Below are 22,873 nucleotides of genomic sequence, written 5' to 3'. Positions count from 1 at the left end.
AAGAAAAAATATTTATGGACTGAATTTTTTATTAAAGTCTCTACAGATTTTTATAGATTTTTAATTATGATTAAGCATAACATTTAATTTTTATGATATGGGGTATAGCGTAAATCTGTTTACGATTTAACAAAGATCAATGGTAAATGCAGGAAATCATAACATTGCATATTATCCATATAAAATGCCATTTTACGAGAAAGGCTGCACTGAGAGGTGATCAAATATCAGGAAAGCTGGAGGTGCTCAAACAGCTGCTTATGACTACAGCTCATTCTTTGATGTTGACTGTTATAAAGCTGTATTTATAGACATTGCCACTTTTTCTTTAAATAATACATTTCATGTATTTAATGACATTAGTCACACATGCCGTTACTAAAATTTTGGTTCGAGTTTTATGGTTAAAATCAAGTAGAGCTTTGTTGTTGAGGCAGTACTCAGTAGCTGTGCTGTGGGAGAAAACTAGAACAAAACCTTTCAAAAGTTATAGTACTTTTAGTACAAGGTTCATTTATTTAAAATGCAGAAACAAATGCATTAATTAGGTTATAAGTTACAGCTCATGGAAAGGTGTCTGTTAGGAAAAGCAGAAATACGTTAGGTTTTTTTTTTTGGCTCAGTTATACTCTCCAATTATTGAGAAATGTTACTCCAGGGTAAAGTAAAAAAGTTAAAACTTAGAAAACTTTGAAATTCCTTCTTAGCTTGTTTAAATTACTTTAAAATTTAACCTAACTCTTGATGTTATAACAGTTGTGTCTGAGATGTATTACAACACCTCTGAATGCTTTGCATCGAATTGTTAATGTGTTAATCTCCTCTCTTTGTTTGGAATCAGAGTGGTTTAGGGTTTACTTAAACTAGAAACACTTTTTCTAACATTCAAAGCATTCCTTTTGGGTCCATGAATTTTTAATACCCTCCAAGACAGAACTAATTCTTCTGCAAATTCTAGTAATATTTCACAGTGTTTTTTTAAAGTAAGTGGCTACAAATATTTGACCTGTCAGCCATAAAGTGATATTCATCTTTGATCAGCTGTATTCTGAAACTGCAAATTATACCAAGGAGGACTTCTTTATCTCTTTAGGCTAGCACTGCAGAGAGATAGTGCCTCAGAACTTGTAAAAGCAGCCCTCTTAGCAGCCTTCAAAGCAATCACATGGAGATGGGGCACGAAGACTTCTTTCTCCTCTCGAGAGGAGAACAAAACAGAAAAATTTTGTCATATGATGAATGTGTGCTCTTTGAAAGAAACAAAGGGTAATCTGGAGGGGAGTCCTAAAAGAAATTAAGACAGTCCCCAAGAATAATAATTGAACCTAGTGTAGAGCCAATCTGAACAATAATGTTTTGTACAGTTTTTTGCAAGCACAGTCTCAAGAATATCTAGCTGACATTTCTGAAGTTTGCTGGACAGGATGTAAATCACTTTCAGCATTTCGCGGATGATAGCCATCTGCAATATTAGATTGAAGTTCTTCAGGCAACAGTGTTTTTTAGATCCAATATACAGAGTTGTAAGTCAATCAGTCCTTTAAAAGTAAAGATAGCGTATATGTTGCTTATCGATCAGCCCCAGATGTTCAAAAGCAAACTAACCACACTCAGTCTTTGTTAACTAAAGGAGATAAGGCATACAAACATAAAGCCATTATCTGCTTTTAGAAATGAATCTATCTCAGTAGCAATGCTGTATTATCTTGCAGCATCATTCATATGGCAGTGGTTTGGTTTGGTTGCTCTATTAGTAGCGAATAAATATTTCACATATCAGTTTCTGCGTGCATGAGCTTACTGTCTTGCTAATTACCAGCACAATTATTCAAATAAAAATAAATAACTTAACCACATTAGGACAGCCTATTAGTCTGTCTGAAGTAGAAGTGACCTTGAACACAAGCTGAATAGTGTTATGTGCCTGCAATGTATATTTATGCAAAGAGCGTGTATGCTGTTTGGATTTCAACAGGGCTACACCAACAGCACAGAAAATTCAGTGTCAGGAATCCATGAAAAAGTGTGAGAGACTTCATTGTAAAAATTAATAAAACATTTTGTTGTAGAAAACATACAGTAAAGAAGCAGTGTGACTGAATCACTTGAGACTAAAATACTTTCTTTATACCTCTTATATTCCTGTACAAATGTCACCATTAGTATTTGACTAATAAACACCAAATCAAGCTTTCAAAGAAGGGGGTGGTTCCCCCTCCCCTGCTTTTTTGTCTATATTTAAATAAAATTGGAAAGCAGTGAATAAATTTCTAATATATGTTGCTTATACACTCATCCAAATTGGCTCCAGATTTTCACACAATATCTTCATGTTGTACTTTCCACGTTTAACCCTTGCAGCTGGCATGAATTTTGATTGAATGCCTATTATTGTGAAGACTGAATAGTATTCCATCCATCACTCAGCAAGACTATTTGAAAGTCCTGTTTTCACACACTGGAAGCCCTCTGTATATTCCCAGTTTTCTCCTCCAAGTCAGGATGAAAACAACAGATACCAGGAAGCAGAATTCTAGAGAATGTATCTGCTTTCAAACAGAAGTCAGATGTAAAAAAAAGTAGTGACTAGGTGACTACATGGTCACTTCAATTTTGGAGTTTCAGGGTTACCTATTGTACTGATTTTGGCTGGGATGGAGTTAATTTTCTTCACAGCAGCCCACATAGTGCTATTGCAGACTGGTGACGGTAACAGTGTTGGTAAGTCAGGGACATTTTAGCTATTGCTAAGCAGGGCTTGCCCAGTGCCAGGGTCTTCTCTTTCGTACTCTGCCCCTCCCAGCGAGGAGACTGGGGGCAGGCAAGAGGCTGGGAGGGGACACAGCCAGGACAGCTGACCTGAATTGACCAAAGAGAGATTCTGTACCACACAGAGTCATGCTCAGCAATAAAAGGAGGTTGTGGGGGAGTTTTTCCAAAATTGCCATTGCTTGGGGACTGGCTGGGCGTTAGTCTTCTGGTGGTGAGTGATTGGTTTTGCATCACTTGCTTTTTCTCTTTTTTTCTTTCACTTATTAATTTGTCTTTATCTTGATCCATGAGTTTTCTCACATTTGCCTTTCCGGTTCTCTCCCCTATCAGACCAGGAGATGTGGGGAGGGACTGAGCGAGCAGCTATGTGGTGCTTTGCTGCCTACTGGAGTCAGTCAGCCACACCTATGCAAACTGTCCACTTCTAAAATAAGTTTTTCTTTGTGTACTGCTTAGGAACTATACCAACAAAATAACTATTTTTTTCATGGTGCTAGACTGTGAGCTGTAATGGGAGGACAGGTCAATTATTAAATATACCGCCTGCTGAAGTTCTTCCCATTGAGTATTGAACTTTTCAAGTTTCTCATTGATCAATTCATCCAAGATTCCACCATCAGTTAAAGTCTGCGCCAATTCCCGAATCTGATTGCGATTCTCTTCTGGATGTCTCATTAAACGTTCCAAAGACTGAAACAAGGTCAAAAAAGTAGTTTGTTTTCCTTTCTGCAAATAAGATTCTACAGAGCAATCACAATTTGCCTTTAAAATGTAAGCAAGAAACTTTACATCTCATACATAATACAAGTAGAGAGAAAAGTTAAAAATATCTATGTCCCGTGTCTTGACAACAAATGTTCTGTACTACTTATTACCGAAAACAAAGATTTTTTGCAAAGCAGTAAACTGGGTGCTTGATTTTAAAAATGTGAACTATGCCCAACGAGTTCAGTGGGAGTATTTAAGTATTTAAAAATAAAAAAAATTTGCTTGAGTATCTGAATGGATGAAGTTCAACAGCAAAAATGCATTATCAGTGTAACATTTTGTATTTTCAGCCAGTAAGAGTATTAACTTAATTTCTACAAATTTGAAGGGTTCCATGAATAAAAATTAAGTAATAATAAACAGAGTTGCAGTGCTAGGATAAGAGTTTGCTCTCTCTGACGTCTTCAACGTTTTTCTGACTGGCTTAAGTGAGGTCATGTTTAAGAACATGTATTTTATTTTCACCAAATGACATGAGGTATAACATACTTAGTTACTCTCTTTCACTTAGGTGGATTCAAATCCAAAACCTCATTTGTTGAATTAAGTGAGACATAAGACTTTACACAAGCAAGATGCAGAATATTTGGAATGTTGATTCATAGTTTGTTTTGAATGTAATGTGATTTACAATTTATCCATACATGTGATTTGATATTATTTAAATCAGCACTTACATCTAGAGACTCAGAGATCTCTTCTGCACCTCCCTGGATATTTTCAGTTTCCTTGAGTTTCAGTTCAATCTCATTCAACCACTTATTTTCTGCATCCAAATATGACAATAATTCATGCCAACATGCCCATACCTCCTGATGGCAGGGAAAAAAAAAAGTTTATTGAGATTGAGAACATCGCATGCTTCATCCCCAAAACAGCATGGTTGATATCTGATGGTTACGGTGCCATAGAGCTGATATTTTTCCCAGTATTTCTATGTTCCAAATAGATATCATATACAACCAAAACATTTTGATTAAACAGTAAAACCACAGAAGATAACATGAAAAAGTGGAACACTTCTGCAAAACACAACTTGAATCTTCTCTGTCATGAATTATCCACTTTATAAGCTTTTCTGTAAAATTTTCTTGTAATATATAAATATACAAATTACCAGAATTTTTAAAGACTCATGTTAGAAGCTTATGTCTTTATTACAAGATGTAGTTAGGTTGCTTATATATCCTGTGTATTATTTAAAGCACAAGTTCATAAAATGTCTAAAAACACAGCTTTTAAGACTTCCGACTGAAATCTCTATGGAAATTAATGCTAAACAACATTTAGTGCAATTTATAGACCACTTAAGTGCTAGAGTACTAAACATAATGTTGTAAAATTAAATTATGTTCTTATTCTCCTGGAATTAAATTATTGTCTACTATTTTATTTTTACAGTGCCTGAAGATACTTAAGCAGATAAAAATGACACTTTATATACAAGCAAAACATTCAAACTCTCCATAAATCATCTTTTCATTGTTCTCTTTTCGTTAGTAGAAGTTAAAATAATTTTATTGATATGCATTAGGCTGTTTCTAGATCAAGTTTCCTGGAGTGTAATTCATCTTGCCTAACTTTGGTTACATCAAATGTAAAGTGCCTGGTCTAGGTGGAGTTTATAGAGGGATATTACTGCACAACATCATCATCAGTGATCAGGGGAAACACAGATTACCAGCTTAGACTACACACCTAATTTTCCACAGTGAAATTTAGAAGAGATAAATTTTACCCAGGTATGCAATTGTCCTAAATGAAGTTAGCTATCGCAAATCAGTTCACAACAAAAAAATCATACCTAATTCACTGCAACCACTGTATAATATGCAAACAGTCCTATGGCAAGAACCTGTAATGGAGTTGGCCAAAATGGCAGGGTCAACTCAAAATGCATGAGACACATTCAGTTTGCCTGCAGATCAAATGCTGTTCCCTTGCTGAGATAACACCACCTGTCCAGCTTCAAGGTCACTTAATAAAAATCCTTAGCCGTGGAAGAAAGAAGCTTAAAGGAGCTGGTAAAAACAACACCACACTGTTGCCCAGAAGCCAGATGCTTGGCTTCATCTCAGGAGGGATAAGAATCCTGAGCAGTCATTGCTGTCTCCCACTTAAGAGCCGTATCTGAGGCTTCTCTTTTAATATGACTCTCCAGCGTATGATTCTCAAAAAGATTTAGTATATAGCTTATATCATATGGTATTTGGTATAGGGCTCACCAAGCTAGAACAGGCTTGGGCTACTCATGATCCCATATGCTAATACATCTTTGCTCTCTACCTTACTTTTGCAGTTAAAAGGGCTATAAATACAAATGACTGACAAGATATCCAACCTCCAAAGTTTTGCACTTTCCATTCAGCCTGCTGCAGAGTCGCTGGTAGCTGGTAATTAGAACATCAAGCTCCTTTTTCAAAGCCTCATGAGCTGCAGGTGGAGCCTTTGCTATAAAATTATTCACAGAATCAGTAATAAGCTTCACTTTCACTTCTTTCTGCGTGGCTTCCTCCTTTGCTCTCTGGGGAAAAAAAAAAAAAAAAAAAAGAAGTTGTAGTCCTGGTTTAAGAAGGAAACTTATTTCTAATAACTCTGTGAGAATTCTCTGTGACAGAATTCTGTCAGAGGGAAAAAAAAACCCAAACAACTCCACACAAAAAAACCCACAAGCAACCAAAAGCCATTTGATTCCCAGACTTTCTGACACAATCTTGAATGCAGCCAAAAAAACTTTTTTTTCCATTTTGCTGACAACACACAATACCCAATACAATTTAACATCTTGTAACTATTTAGTTTTCTGGAGCTCTCAGGAGAATAAAACTTTTCAGTATTTTTTTTTCCCAAGAAATACTCCAAATACCTTTGCCATAAACCTTATGAACCACAAATGACAAAAAAAATCTGTTGTGTTACAAATTCATGTACCCAGGTTTAAAGATACAATTACAAGGAGCAAGATAGAAAAAAAAGGAAAATACTTCTGACTGATTTTCCTCTCCTTGCCACTGTCATTAACTTGCATTTAAAGAGAAAGTGAGAACATAATTTTCCTCCGGTGTATATTTCACACTTTTATAAGAGCACTAATGTTGATTTCATTCTCTCACTTTACAGGGACAGAAATATCACTGCCATTATTCACCGCCACTGAACGTTATGCTAACATGAAGAGAGGACAAAGGGAAAAAGGGAGATCCTCCTAACCAGCACTTCTGTGTTAGACCTTGGGCAGACAAGTTTAACAAAGGACAGACATAGAAAATATAAAGATCCAAGGGACACAGGGAACCACAAATACATGGTGAATTACTATACATTTTACCTGTTTTATTATGCAATGCAATGTATAAATGTGAGTTTTGTTATTTAATTACTAAAAAAGAACTGTATCTCTAGAGTAGATGTTTACTTTTGACATATTTGTTTCATTTACAATGAATCAAACTTGTTCCATATATTTCCATATATTCTGTATATTCTGACTGGCATCAAGTCATTTCTGTCAGTAAATAAAGAGATCATCAGTTGCATGGTCTGATACTCTCAAACACTGGCAAAACCCTATGAACAATGAAGAGTTTGCAAGCAAAGTATTGGATAGAACTTTCAGGTGATACAATCTGACTTCCTGATTAGCACAGGCCAAATCACCTATGAAATAAAAATCAAGCCCATATCCAGTGGCTGAGCAAGAGTATATCCAAGCACGTATCACAAATCAGTGTTTTTGTTCAAAGGTCATATTCATCCCACATTAAAGAAACATTATTGAGATCAAAATATGCTGTTCCTGTATCGCTATGTTAAAGAAATAATAAATCTCGTATACTTAGTACATACCAACATGTGTCCTGAGGTCCGAAATCTTTTTTCTTTCCCTCTCTCTAATACATAGAGAAGATATAAACCTGATTTCACTCTATCAGTTAACTGCTGCTAACACCTGATTCTTAGGAATTATTCCTTAAGTAAAAGAATGTTGAAATTGCATCAAAATAAAGTATCCAATAAAGCAAAGAAGAAAAAAAAGCAAAGCAGTATTGTGAAAGATTAAATCTCTTCCAATATATTCCAAACAGAAATTACTTCAGGATGCCTACTACTTTAAGTTTTAAGCTAACAAGTAAAACTTAAAAGGCATCTTCCTAAAAGAAAGAGTAGACTTTCTTTACAATGAAAGCTTCAAAAAGAACGTTAAACACAGCTCAAGGAATTAGTTCATCTTTTACCTTCAGTTCCTCAACAGCTTTCTGTAATTCGTCAGGTGTTTTATACTCAAAATCTCTTTCCAGATATTCTTCCTCAGCTTGTGTTATCCATTCATGCATCTCTGACAAATCCTTTCTGAGACTCACAGTCTTATCCAAACCACCTTTTAATGCTGCCTTCTTATCATAGGCCTTTAAGAAAGAAAAGATTACATAGTACTTGAAGCAAGGCTACTGTACAAACTTGGTAACATTTTAGACTGAAAAGAACCAAATTAAATATATATAATAACTATATAACTGTACTAATAACATTGCTGTAATTAGGCAGATGCTAACAAGTAAATAGATATTAATAATAGGTAATCAAGAAAGCATCACACATACACAGACAACCTTTTTTTAGTGAGTCATTGCTGTGCAGGACGAGTTTCCAATGATCCTAGAGCAAGATTCTACACCATATGCTGAGGTCATCAGAAAACAAATCTGAAAAAAACATCATCTAGGGACTATCTTCTAAAAGATGTAAAAAGAACAACCACAGGAGACGCTGAAAGTGTATCCAAGGATGAAACCAGAGGCTCTTGAGCTACAAAGTCAGATGACCTTCTAAACAGTTTGAATGCAACTTGCCAGAGGATAAAACAAAAGCATATCTTTCTCCTATCAATGAAGTCATTACTGAATCTCTCAGAAAGGTATATATCCTAAAAATAGGTAAGTAAAAAAGGAATCTCCTACTGGAAGAAACTATTTATCTTAAAGGGAAAAATATTTTTGTTAAATCCTTTGCCAATCACTATATAGGAGTCATACAACTTATGTGACATAGCTCATGTACAGAAGTAGAACTAGATGATATTTAAAGTCCCCTCCATCCAAACCATTCTATGGTTCTATGAATTGTGCACGAACCTATCAAAACTGTCCATAACTGATTGAGCCATCGGCTGAGCCATCTTTCAATGGTATAAAGAAGTTTGCAATAAAATCAGCTAGGTGCACTGGTGCCATTTTTCACTTGGGCTTGCAGAGCCGATCACTCCAATACCCTGCACTGTGATGTTACTTCAGTAAACGTTACTTTCAGTAACATCATGCGAAATTGTGTCTTAGTTTTTGACTGTTTCTGGTTTCATTACTCATCCTTGAGGACTAGCTGTTAAACATAAATGTTCTTCTACATAAATGTTATTTTACAGAACAAAACAAAGTAACAATAAAAAGGTGACGTTCAACATGTATAAAAGCAGAACTGTATGCGGCCCTGCAAAATTTGCCTCTTCCTCAGGCACAGCACCAGAAGAGAGGGTAACCTCCCATCACCTGGAAAGAGCATCTGAATGCCAGTTGTTAGCTTTCACAGTCATAGTAACTGAACATATATCAACTCAGGCTGACTTTTCCAAATCCTTTCAAGAAACCCCCACAGACCAAACTGAGTTTTATACTTACTACTCACGTGTTTTAATAGTTATTACTGAAGAAATTGTGTTAGAAATGCCCACTGAGAGGCAATAACATGTGCTGTGTATTGAATGGAACTATTACAGGCAGATTTTCATGAAAGTCAGAAGAAAACTGTAATAGACTTCTAAACTCAAGAAGCATTACTTGAAATTTCTGTGAGAGAAGTGCAAAGACATCTAACTTACTATTACAAAAATAAGCAATTAAAAACTCCACATTAGGCGAAGGGGAATGACTACAGAACTGGATCAATAAAATGTTGTACAGATTTCAAAGATCAACTTTTTTGATAACTACGTTTATCAGAAAGATATACAAAGGCTATTTTTCACATGTAAAGTGAAGACTAATAATTTTAGAAATTAATTTTTAATTCAGAAATAAATTTTAAAAACAATTTTAGAAAACATTAGACCACCTTGAAATATAATAATTTCACTTTTATGCAAATATATGTTAAAAAGGTAGACAACAGAATGAGCAAGTAGGAAAAAAGTAATATGTGAAAGATGTTTTCCTTTGAACTGTCATAAAGAATGAGAATCCAAATGCCATCAATGAAATATTAGTAATTTTTAGCTTTCTTAATAAATAATTTTGCAGATTAAGTATGTCTTTAATTAAAACAAAAGTCCTTTTCTGTTATGCCCCATTCTCTCAAATTCATGGGACTACTGGAGACTGTAATTTACACACATGCATATGTGCACATACTCTTAATTCCAAGGTATTGAATTCTGAACTCTTCACTGTTTTAATGTCTTATTTCATCTAAAGTAATGACATGTGAGTCATTAGAAAGAAAGAAAGAAAATGAAACACTAAATATAGAACTTGATTTTTTGGCAAATGCCTATATACCAATTTCAGAAAGCTAGTTTTCCAGGAGCCATAAATTACATTGCTGTTAAGTTCTAAGATATTAGTATATAACTTTGTTATTAAAATAGTAAAATATTGTATTATAATATAAAGAAATATACTTTACATGTACTGCTACATGCTAAATAAAATTACTAAAATAGAAGTTTAATTAATGTGAACTAAATATCTCTACATTCAGTTTCATATCTACTGGATACGCACAGAAGGACAAATTTTGCCAACAAGAAACTTGATTATTAATTTAAAATGAACCAGTCACAGCAGGAGACTTGATACCTGTTGGCAAATGTGTTCCCATTGAACATTGAGATCCTTTAGTTCTGTCTCTATTCTGGAAGCAAATTCTGGCTCTGCTTCACTCTTCATTTTCTTCCCAACCTCATTAACACTGTTCAAACTGGGCTGGATTGTCTGGATATCATTTACTAAAGACTAAAGGAATAGAAGAAGATTAGACAAGCAGCACTCACGAATTTTCAGATATGCTATCCCTATCAAAATGCGTCTACATGAGACTCTGACATGTCTTTGGTCCAGATCTCCAGTCAAATGAGCACAATTAACAGACTTAACAATGAAAATAAATAAAAAAGGAATGAGCAGCTGTAATGTGGTAATCTATGCTGTATCAGATAAAGTTCATCTGCAAAATATGTATTATGTAAGTTTTGAATGTTATGTATATACTGTCTCTACATACACATATATAACGTTATATTATGTTATCTATTACAATGCCTAGATCTTGTATTCACATTTGTGAAAGAGCATCTCGTAACAACAGTGGAAAATTATTTGTGAAGCCATCCTCTTAACTATGCCAGCACTACCCTTGGGTTGGTAATTCACCTGATAACTTCCTTAAAATGATCTGAATGGTGATATTCTCTGGTTATGCCTAGTTATGAGCATTTTATTTGTGGTTGAATATCATTTAAGCCCTGAGGTAGTTCTAAATTGCCACTTCCAGTTTTATTTCCCAAGGCCTTCTTCAGTGCTGCAGATGTTACCTGGGCTTCCTACACAGTGGAAAAGGCTGAAAGTGTAAACACATAAAAGATGATGAAGATTTTGGTAGCTTTACTACATATTTGACAGTAATGGCTAATATTTGTGCAAACTCTTCATAAATTCGGGTGACAGATTCTAAATGTTTTACGAGTAACTTACTACTCTGTAGAGGTAAGAGTTGTCTTACATAATTTATAATAGTTTTTAATTAAATAAACGGTAAGAGAGAAAATTTGAGGAGCTCGTAGTTCTGTAAGATCAATAGGTATGTTTCATAATATTTACACATCCTGCCAGAACATTCACAGAACGTGTAAACTCCTCGGAATATATAGACAGGTACTATCATGGATTACAAGATTCACTGCACTTACACACTCTGTTGGGACAGGCAGAAGAATTTGTAAGCCCTGTGATGGAAGTATCAATACTTCATGATGCTTTAAAACTCTGCTGGGACAAAATCCTGAAACTTGTAAGTTTAGTGAAAAAAAAATAAAATAAATGGATATAACTCACAATACCTGCAAGTTCTTCTGGTACAGTCAGAAAAGCTTATAAATCATGTGTGAATAATAGATACAGAAAAAGATCTTCTGGCACAGATTATACGGCTTATAATAAACAAACATGCAATGTTTGCAAACTCAAAGGAAACAAACAGTTCTCTTAAGAGGTGACTAACTTATTATTTGCTGCAAGCATCCTCTGATGTCCTGCTCCTGCTATAAATACATAATGACACAGTCACTGTGTGCCTCCTCTCTGTATTGGAGTTTCCAAGTTTTTAACAGAGTTTTCCTTCAAACCCAGGAAATGCAGGAGGTTCAAATACATTGCAGAGGACAACCCCCTTACAAGATGAATTTATTTTTAGGAACAGTAATAATTTCTGTAACTTCTGTATAAGCTAGGGTCATAGAGAAGAATCAAATAATTGCCAAACAGGCAAGTAATACTCACTGTACATTGCTCAAGTTGCTTTTCCAGTGCTTCTGAATCACCAAGGGCAGGCCACTCTTCCTTCAGAAAAACATCCACTTCAGCCATCCACTTCTTCAATGTTTTAGTGTCATTCTGTTTATTAAAAAGACATTTTATTGCATCACATGGCAATAGTGTAATTCATCCTGGCACCATTACTAAAACTCATCGCAATGTAATTTCAAGATTATTGAACTGCCTGAAAAATACAAACACAGCAAACAAGCCAAACCAATTTTATCTGGGACTGGCATTGACTCTTTAGCCTGCACTCTGACTACTTCTGCCCAAGTTTAATGTGTACTACGAGCGGGCAAGCTTCTGACTCTCACGTTTATACCTTCCAGATATCATTTGTGTTTAGATGCTGCATGTGTGTTCACTGGTTTGTTGAATGGCTTCAGACTACTCATACTTCGCAATTAATTCAGGCTCAGCCACCAATTCCTCCTGGGCTTCAATTTAAGTTTCAGGTTCCTTTGGGAGTTGCATGTTCTATTGCCTACTTCTCTACCAGAACACAATACAGAAAAACTCCCTTACTACTTTTTTTTTAAAAAAAAATAAATTGTAACTGAAGCAGTAATTGAAACAGAGTCACTTCAGAAACTAAAATCATATAATGACTCAATGAGTCACCCTGAAAGGCAGAATGAGATTTAAAAAATGTCACTTAAAATTACTTTAAAAAGCCACCTTAGGTAAACAATGAGATGCATATGTTGAAATAAAAATTATAAATGGCAAAAATTTGAAAGGCAAATTATAAAGCATTTGTTCAAACTGTTTTCATCAACAGTGAAGTACATATTGATATTATATGCTGAGTGCAAAGTTGAATTAAAGCACAAAAAAGAACATTTCATTAGAATACAGACTGTACCCTAACGTGTGTACAAAAATGCCTTAGCAACTATTATGAGAGAGAAAAACAGAGGTAACTTTTTCTTAATGTGCTTGATATATTTAATAACATAATAATAATAATAAGGCTACCACGGAAAATTAACTAAATTAATAAAAATAATCATACAGAAAGTACCAGTATATTCCAGAACGGCAATTACCAAAACACTGTTGAAGTGTCTACTGTGCACTCCATTATCAGCCAGTAAAAATAGTTCAGAAACATATTTCATGATGAAACTTTAATACCTTTACAAGAATAGTTTAAGTATAGTTCACTGATGCTGCAAAATCCAGATCTGATGGGATTTACTTAAAAAGAGATCAGTCTCCAGCTACTAATGAAGATCGAATGTGAGACTTGCATTTTGAATCAGACTGAATATGTATTTTATTTATCAACACTGATTTAATTGTATCATGTGCTGATGAATTCCATAAATTGCAACAGCTAAAATAATTGTCTGGAAAAGAAGTCATTCAAGGAGTTGAAAAGACAATAACCTTTATATTAGCTGTGTACTACACTGACTTCAGCAATAAATATAAAGGCTAAGATTTGTATGCAACAACAGCTCACGTAGCTTTGAAAATATGGGCTCCACAGAGCATGGTCACGATGTTCAGGACTTTCTCCTTTTAAGAGCAGTGGATGAACCCCTAAACCTCTCTCCAGAAAATTCAGAGGGGAAAAATAAAAAAAAGACAGAAGTTTGGATTTCTTAAGCAAAGTGCATTGCTCTGTTTTGTGGAATTGCAAATATTTCGTTATATTATTGATAAAACCACTTTCCAGTTTTCCTGTTTATATTGGGTTTATGTGGCCAGGTCCTCGTAGCAGGGGTGGCCTCTGTGAGGAGAGGCCGGGTGCTGCCCTGGGCTGGACACAGCCGGTTCCAGCTGCCTCCAACGGGCACAGGACAGCGCTGAGCCCATGGTCAGCTAGGGATGCCTCTGCAATAATGCAGCTAAGAAAGGGCTAAAGTGCCAAACAGGCAGAGAAGGAGAGAAAAAAAAATGAGAAACAGCCCCGCAGCCCCCCGGTGAGTGCAGGAGGAGGAGGAGGTGCTGCAGGCCCGGAGCAGAGATTCCCCCCAGCCCCTGGGGCAGCCCACGGTGAGGCCGGCTGTCCCCCGGCAGCCCACGGAGGCCCACGCTGGAGCAGATCCCCACCTGCAGCCCGGGGAGGACCCCACGCCGGAGCAGGGGGATGTGCCCTGAAGGAAGCTGCAGCCCATGGCAGTATCCCACACAGGTACTTCCCGAAGGACTGCAGCCCGTGGGAGGACCCACACTGGATCTGAGGAAAAGAGTGAGGAGGAAGGAGCAGCAGAGAGGAGCTGTTACAGACTGACCGCCGCTCCCATTCCCCATCCCCGTGCACCCCTGGGTGACAGAGGAGACAAAGTAAAGCAATGGAGTCCACACTAGAAAAAAGAGGGAGGAGGAGAGGTGATCTTTTAATTTTTGTCTTTGTTTCTCACTACCCAAATCTATTTCAGTTTTCCCCAAGTTATGTCTGTTTTGCCTGTGATGGTAACCGGTAAGTGATCTCCCTGTCTGTATCTCAATCCAAGAGCTTTTCCATCCGCTATTCTTTCCCTGTCCCGGTGAGGACAGGAAGTGAGAGAGCAGCCGGGGAATCTGGCTGCTGGCCAAGGTTATCCCACCATTCCATAAACTTCATTTCATGGCCAGCTTCAAAGTTACAATTTAGAGCAATGTGGCATTTCAGTAGCTAAATTATAAATGATACTGATAAAATGCTTCCTCCTTTTTTGGTCCATTTTCTTTAAAAACTGATGAAGAGTAACAAAATAATGGTACTTTTTTTCTTCTCTAGAAAGTTTTTTTCCTCTACAAAAGCAGAAGTGTAAGAATACTTTGACAGAAAATTTACTCCTCACCAGACAACTCTATTGAATTAAGCTGAAAATAACAATTACACTTCACATTCTGCTGTATAATTCATAACTCGGAGCTAATCATGTATCATGTTCTACTACCAGCAAACTAAAGCCAAGGACAGAAATATTTGATGTTGTAAATAGAAGAAATACAAACAGACAACACTGAGAAGAAACACACTGTGAGAACATAGCTTTGCGTACGGCTGTAGGACCTTGACCTTCAGAATTTGCTTTGCAATATCCCCCATGAGTATTGTTCATTTGCATGGGGGCGAGGAGAGAAAAACATTAAAAAAATTAAAAATACTTTCTCCATTTTTGTGACTGGTTGATCTGAACTCCTCTGAAACCTGTCCCTTGAAATTATGTAGAAATGGAACAGGAATATGGTAAAAATGGACTTATTTTCAATCTTATAACATCTAAGTCACAGACATCCCCTGTAATGCTGATACATGTGATTTATAAATTAGTATAAATAGGAGATCCTCACAATGAGAGAAACTGTAAAGTTCCAACGCTGTCATTCTAAACACCTGAAATTCACACAATTGTGTAATTAATATAGCACTTCCATTTTCTGGCAACTGCTTCCAAGATACTACCATATTACAAATGACTTTAATTATGTAAGCGAATCCATTAAAGTCAATATCATTACAGCTACCTCAGCTGCATGAAAAAGTACTTCAGCTACACTGAAAAAGTAAGTAGAGGAATATTTCTGAATTTCACTGAAATCAAAGGTAAATTTTGCTATTGAAACAACACAGACAGAAACAGCCACAAAATCAGAAGTCACAGCAAAATCTTGGGCCCACCAAAATCAAGTGAACATTTTAATACATTTTATGTACTGTTTTGATATTTCACTTTGGTGTTACTTTCCTGAGGTGTATAAATGTGTTCTCTGCTAGTCCCACAGCCACAAGCCATCGCATAGTAGTTGAGGCTGAAAAAGTTTGGTTAACCTGGAATCGCTGGAGTTTGGTTATAAGCTCCTCAAGTTTCTGGCAATGTTCCACCAGTTGTGCTGATAATTTCTTCCAGCGGCCAAGGATAACCTCAATCTCCGATCGATATCTTTGGCTGACTTCCGCAGGGGCTTTCCTGGACATGTCTTCCATGGTTGTGCTGAGATAGTTCAGGCCTTTTTGCTGCTCTTGCAGAGAACTTTGTAGACCCTATGAATAAGAAGCAAATAGTTTCCTGATTTATGCGTCAGGCAATTTTGTTTCACAAACATAGGCATGACTGCTGAAAAAAGGACTGAAATCTAAAAACGGAAGTCATCTTTGCTGAAACATCCAATGACACATTCTACTGAGCAATTTGGAATTGCTCTTCTCACACAAAGTAGACAGTAGATTTTATTTTTAATTGATCTGAGAATATAACCAGAGGTGTTTATGCTTGTTAACAGAACTGATCCACATACCCTTCAATAATTTGAGATGGGAATTTACTATGGCCTTAATGATTACACTTTCAAAAGATCAGACTATACATGGAGAAAAAGAATAAATTTAGAACTGCTTCCATGATTTAAAGTTTTTGATAACTTCTCAAAACTTTTGCAATTCTTAGTCCAAATTTGCTGCATCTAATTTTTTTTTCCTATTCTACTTTTTATTTCTGAACGTTCATTATTAGTTGCATCAAACCACATGCCCATTAGCTATCCAAGAGTAGAACAATATCAAACATTGAAATGCAGGGAAGGTTTGCACCCACTGGCAAAACTTGTTCCACACTTGTGTCTGCTTGTACATCCGACAGGAAATCTGACAGAGCCCGTGCTGAATTTTGCAAATCACAATTGTTTCCATGTCAGCACTGGAAAATTAAATGTATACTTAACTACCAGAGCTATTGTCAAGGGAATATTTTATATATCGTGGGGACAAACAAAGGCTTTTCCTTAACATGTTCAATATCTTATAAAATTGGTTACAATGGTGAAGAACTTTTTCAATCCTTTAACTTTAGGAACTGATATAAGTAAGTATCCACTGTCTCCCGAAGCCCTTGCCTAAAACTCGAATGGGTATAATTCACTCAAGATCCAGAGGCTGCAGCAGACTCATGACAACTAAGGGTTCTGTTCCCTAAACTTTTCATTTGAGACATATGTTCCCACAGCCTGACCACTCACCTTGAGATCCCTCAGCCTCTGCTCCATGATTTCATATTCGGCAACTGCAACCTGAGGCATGGAGAGTTTAGTTTCTGCCTGCTGAATCCACACAAGTATAGTGCACATTGTCTCTCTGTAGTGTGCAGGAGGCAAACTGTCAAAAACTACATTCAATGGGGAAGAAAAAGGAAAGAAAAAATAATTATTTGGTTTGCTGACAGAAGATGTTTGATAAAAGCCCAAGCCTTATCAAAGTCAATGGCTATTTTGGAACAGATTGCAACAGGCCTAATATGTCAGTATCAGATTTTTCCAAAAATTGTGGAAGTAGAAAGTTTTTGAAGAATGAATACACTCATTCTAATGTTTATGACATCTCTGTCATTTTATCAGTTGTGTGTCATTTGACTCTTGTCATAGGTGACACGACAACTTACATGGCCAAGACAACTAGTTTAAATATACGTGTATCATTGTACTTAACCAAAAAGCTAATTTCAGAAATGCAGTAAGAAATAGCGTTGCCTTTTATGGTCCATGTTTGTGTGTTTCATGTTTCTGTTGAAGTAAAACGTTCTAAGACATCTGTTAAAAGCTTAGAAAATTAATCTTTCTTCTGCATTAAAGCTGAATTTTATTGAACTGTGCTTATTGTGCCAACATTACAGCTGCTGTAATAGACAACATCTGGCACACACACGAGCAACTCATGAGCAGAGATACTCCCTCTGCCCTCAACAACAGTTGCTTCTATACTCATTGAAAAAAGTACAGACAAATAGTATGGCTGGTTGAAATGAAACATTTCCAACTTGCGCCACATAATACTGAAGTATGTAAAAGCTCAAAAAGAGTTACACCTATTTGTATCTCCTGTCTGTCTCTGGTATTGTAGAAAGAACTGTACTGAGAAATGATATAGCTGTCCAAAAAGCAATTTTGACAAACACCACAGTTACAGTTTTTAAGTGCAAGCTTGCTTACGTTCTCATACAGCAATGCTTGGCAGAATGTACCTCAGATTTTAACCTAATCTTTTAGTTGATGTACAGAATGCTACTTGGAAAAAAAAAAAAACACAACTCTTATATTTTCACTTAGGCATCATAACAACATATTAAAATCAGGGCAATTTAAGCTCTCTCTTGTGGATTATGCACATTGTATGGCATACTTTCCTCATAAAAATCTTGGCTGATCTGATTTATCACACACATCTGGGGATTTACAAAAGATAGGACTTGGTACCAGGAAAGACAAGAAATTTCTTCCCTTGTGATGTATTTTCTTTACACAGAAAGCAATAGTAATATATTCTTGGAAACGCAGAAAACAAACATTTTCCATCTCATCAAAGAGCATTTTAAATATTTTTATTTCCTTAGTGAGATTTGTATCATCTTTGACTCATTTAATCCAAAGAATTCTTACCTTAGAATAGAACATGCATTTAAACACATCACTCCAAATGAATGGAGACATAATTTGACCAGCTCAGATATGTTAAAGAAGTATACAACTCTTAATCTGCAGTTTTATTTAGAAATATGAAATGGATTTCAGTATTGTGATGTAATGTTTGACTTCTATAAATAATTTTCTCCTTTAAATGAAAAACAATATCTTAGGACTAATGTGTGACTTCAAGCAGCTATATAAAAGAACTGCTATTTTTGATAGCAGTGAAGAATACCTCAGGTAAAGCCACAAGATTTGCTGTTACAGCAAACTCCACCAAACTGCATGAAACTCTTATCCTGAAAGTTTGCCAATAATAATAATTTTAAAATCATCCTAACACTGCAAATGTTTTGTCCAATTTTAACAAATTGTGTCCTCTACCATTTGAAGGACTAAATAAGAGTTCCCATGGGATCATAGATGTTGATTTAATCAAGCTAGTGGCTTTCCAATTTAGTTATTAAATATTTAAAAAAGCACTTTAAGTTCACTGAAACAATAGTTTTCCTATTTCATTTTTCCAGATTACTAGTAGCGAAATACTACTTTTCGACGCCTTTTGCCTAGCTAGAGTTTTGGAGGCTTCTTGGGTTTGTTTTTTTTGGGGTGGGGTGGGGGGGTGGTGGTACTTGTTTGTTTGTTTGTGTGGTTTTTTTATAGATAGACAATGTGTCAAGCATTTTCATCAACAAGGAAGCATATTAACATCTTTTTGGATGGCACTTAAGAAAAGCCTTTATCGTTTTTGCAACTCATGATACCAATGGTGAGAGTTCAGTCAAGCTCCTACAGTGAGATTCACATTACCTACTTTCAGCTGTCTAAATAATCTAACACATTTATGGTCCCTCTGTGGGCAGTATGAACCTCTAAATTCCCCATGCTCATAACAAACACACATCCAGACCTGTTTATTTTCATACTAAACTTTGCTTTGTGATACTAATGTTTGTGGATTAAAGTCCACATGGTAAGCACAGTGCATGAATATGGATTCTGCTATATTATATGAAAAATTGAATTGGTAGTCAGAAAGATATAGCATGTCCACAACCCAAGCTATAGCTAAACTAGGCCCATGACAGAACTGTAACAAAATATCACAGAGGGAAAATACAAATACATTACTGTGAAATATCAGAATAGAGTTCCCATCCCATAATAGGAAAATGTTGATGCATTAATCTATTCCGCTTGTAGGTAGTGCATGTTGGTGTGGCTAACATTGTAACCCTTGAGAACTGACAGGCAAATACATTTACACTTACATATTTATTTCAGAGAAAGTGCTTAAATTTGGAAATACTATGTGCAGATAGATATTTGGTCAAGATATATTTTAATAAGCAGAAATATTTAAACATGTGAAAATAGCTTTCCAAATAAGTAAACCACTTTTTTTGTTTTCCTCCCAGCTTCCTTTTTTGTGATCAGATTTTCCAGTCAAAAATATTTTCCCAAATCAGAAATGAAATGAGAATACAATTATCTCAACAACCATCAAATCATACTGGATCTGCTGCAATGTCTATCTCCTATAGGCAGGACAAACCCCACTGTTCATCACAACATTGTGAAGGAAGAAGAGCCAAATTTTCTATGCTTCAGTTTTTTTTCCTTTTTTCCCCTCCCATTTTTTGATTCATAAGACTTTCCTGAAACCAGGTTAGACCTAACACAATATCCCAAGCATGATCATTGATAACTCTGCTGTAGATATAAAAGGAAGTTAGCACTTTGGATAAAACTGTGTATAAAATATCTGAAGATAAAATATGATTGACATAATAACCTCACCTAAAATATCACTACAGGTAGGTACCGTACAGGATAAAACAGTCTCATCTTGACAGCTGAACTGTTTGAGATGAAGTGCCTGTGATGCAGAGCAGCCACATAAAATAATAACAACTGACCAAGGCTCCATAAAATATTGATTCAGGGACTTCTGTTCTCCAGTAGTTTAGGAGACTCTCCCCAGCCCAGTCAATGTTGCCACCTCAGGACGGCTGCTTCTGTGGCTGGCTGGGGCACCGCAGGAGCAGACTGCGGTACCCGCGGGGGAACCAGCACCTACAGCCAGGAAGAACTTTACCAAAGCTGCTGCTTCATGGCATTAGAGCTCACGCAGTGAACTCTACTCATCTTACAGGACTAACCAACTGGTTAGTTCATAAGGTCTCACTACAGTAAAATTAGGTGAGGCAAAACCAGCCATTACACAAAATTAGATACAGAAGAAATCATAAAGAAGCTAGTATTTACCATATTTTCCTGTTGGCAGAATGGTAACTGATCTCAGCTTATAAAACAGTGTGGCATTAATGGTTTTTAAATCTTACCCATTGTATATCTTGACTTTAGAGTCATAAACAAACTTTACACTCCTTAATACTAAACTTCTACAGCTCATTCTTTCCTTACTTGCTGGGGCACACTTGCATTTTATTTCTTCAGTTTTCCTATGCATCATCACCTCTTCAGTTTGCGTGTGTGTGCATGTGTGAAATAACCAGAGCAGCGCAATAATGCAGTGTTGTTGAAAAAACCCCCAAACCTCTCCATGAAAGAACTTAGGAGGCATACGATAAAGATCCACTAGAAGGAGCTAGCACTATGTCCAATTTCAAAACAGCACAGGCATTTAGAGATATCATTGGTTCAAGGGGCAAATCATCTCTTTGCTGATGAGAAAAAAAGTTTATATTTTTTGTTTGATACTTTATTTTTAATTTCATAATCAAATTCAGAAAGTGTACAGTAGTCACTGGCACGCTACGTATTGTTAATAAGGAATAAAGTCAACTTTCTATTTTGGTATAGCATTTTCCTCCTTTTGAAAAATGCATTTTATTACAAATATTGTGAATAATGTTAAAACTAGCAGTCATATATTGTGTTGCAAAAAAGCACTACATGATGAAAAACTAGATATCCTAAAGTAGCTAGGCTCTTTGATGACCTTTATGGAGTTAAATTTCTATTCTATGAAAATCCAGAGCAGATTCACTCCTGCAATTAAACTCTCCCTCCTCTCTACTGACAGAGGTGGGCAGCCCTGTCTTATAACCCGACTGAAAAAAAAAAGAGACAGTTTTATGTTGCCAAAAAATACCATTGAATCTGTCTGTAAACATGCTAACAAGAGGAGATCTGATGGTAGAGCTACAATGAGTATAACCTTTGCTTCTGAATACTGTATCTTCCCTTGTTTTTCTATTAATAACAAAATATATAACATGCTGATAATTTCTGAAAGACTCATTCAATTGCAAATAAAACCACCTGAACCGTACTACTGGTTTTGCATGACAAAAGTAAATACAAAAGTAGGAAAGCAAAATAGATACAACTATTCTTTGCATGCTAGTCAGGCAAATTGACTTCTTGTCATGAACACTTACTGGTCTGTAGCTGCTTTTCTCTGGCATGCATGTCAGCAAGTATTTGTTTGAAATGGCTGGTAAAAGCAGCAAGGTCAGCATCCAGAAACACTGGCCCTTGTTCTTTCTCTTTCAGTGCTTGACTTCGAGCCTTTAGCCGTTCAATTTGAGGCTGAAGGGTTGACATTCGGATGATTTCGTCCTGCATGTTTGAACAAAAACCATCAAGATAAAGCTGTCCGACAAATGAAATCGCTAGTGCCATGAAATCATCACTGTTTCAATGCACAACACAACTGTTTTGCTTCCCACTACATCAGTTACAGTAAGAATAAATTCAACATTTTTAATCTTTTCTCACAAATCAATACCTCTGCTCCCCATATGACTGTTGATTCATACCATTGTTTAAAGTCACTTTCACGTGACATTATCATGGTAAAAGTGTAACGCTCAAAGAAAACGAGATCAATTGTACATTAAAATTCCATGCCTAAGGAGCATCCCTTTCATGTGGAGCGCTCAAAGAAAACGAGATCAATTGTACATTGAAATTCCATGTCTAAGGAGCATCCCTTTCATGTGGAGTTGGGAAGACAAAAACTCCGCATGTCCCATAATCCTGGATTTATCTCTGTTGGATTATGTACAACCTAATAGCATGAAGTAGAAAAGGAGAGGTGAAGACGCACAGTGATTTCTAGCAGCCCCACAGTAACACAGTACAGGTTGAGGTTAGAATACACTACACTAGACTAGACTATTTCATTTGGAAGGCACCTACAACACCGACCTAGTCCAACTGCCTGACCACTTCAGGGCTGACCAAGTTAAATCACGTTGTTAAGGACGTTACTCAAATACCTCAAACACTGATAGGCTTGGGGCATCGACCACCTCTCCTGGAAGCCTGTTGCAGTGTTTGACCACCCTCTCGGTAAAGAAATGCTTCCTCGTGTCCAGACTAAA

The 22,873-nt window shown here is 36.3% G+C and overlaps 1 protein-coding gene across 1 annotated transcript in view; it reads right to left on the bottom strand.

Moving 5' to 3' along the window:
• LOC104163040 (dystrophin) overlaps nucleotides 1-22,873 on the bottom strand; it is a gene marked incomplete at its 5' end in the record, with an annotated part of 102,405 nt that overhangs the window by 63,895 nt on the left and 15,637 nt on the right. Inside the window, 9 exons of the mRNA XM_009701920.1 lie at nucleotides 3,313-3,462; nucleotides 4,218-4,352; nucleotides 5,882-6,064; nucleotides 7,776-7,946; nucleotides 10,389-10,544; nucleotides 12,087-12,200; nucleotides 15,895-16,107; nucleotides 17,079-17,224; nucleotides 21,926-22,106. Of these exons, the coding sequence (XP_009700222.1) occupies nucleotides 3,313-3,462; nucleotides 4,218-4,352; nucleotides 5,882-6,064; nucleotides 7,776-7,946; nucleotides 10,389-10,544; nucleotides 12,087-12,200; nucleotides 15,895-16,107; nucleotides 17,079-17,224; nucleotides 21,926-22,106 (1,449 nt within the window). The remainder of the gene's footprint in view (nucleotides 1-3,312; nucleotides 3,463-4,217; nucleotides 4,353-5,881; nucleotides 6,065-7,775; nucleotides 7,947-10,388; nucleotides 10,545-12,086; nucleotides 12,201-15,894; nucleotides 16,108-17,078; nucleotides 17,225-21,925; nucleotides 22,107-22,873) is intronic.

Source organism: Cariama cristata, unplaced genomic scaffold (genome assembly GCF_000690535.1).
Source record: "Cariama cristata isolate BGI_N322 unplaced genomic scaffold, ASM69053v1 scaffold2796, whole genome shotgun sequence".
Lineage (NCBI taxonomy): Eukaryota > Metazoa > Chordata > Aves > Cariamiformes > Cariamidae > Cariama > Cariama cristata.
Note: the sequence above shows the minus strand (reverse complement) of the source record. Positions and strands in the feature narration are given on the sequence as shown.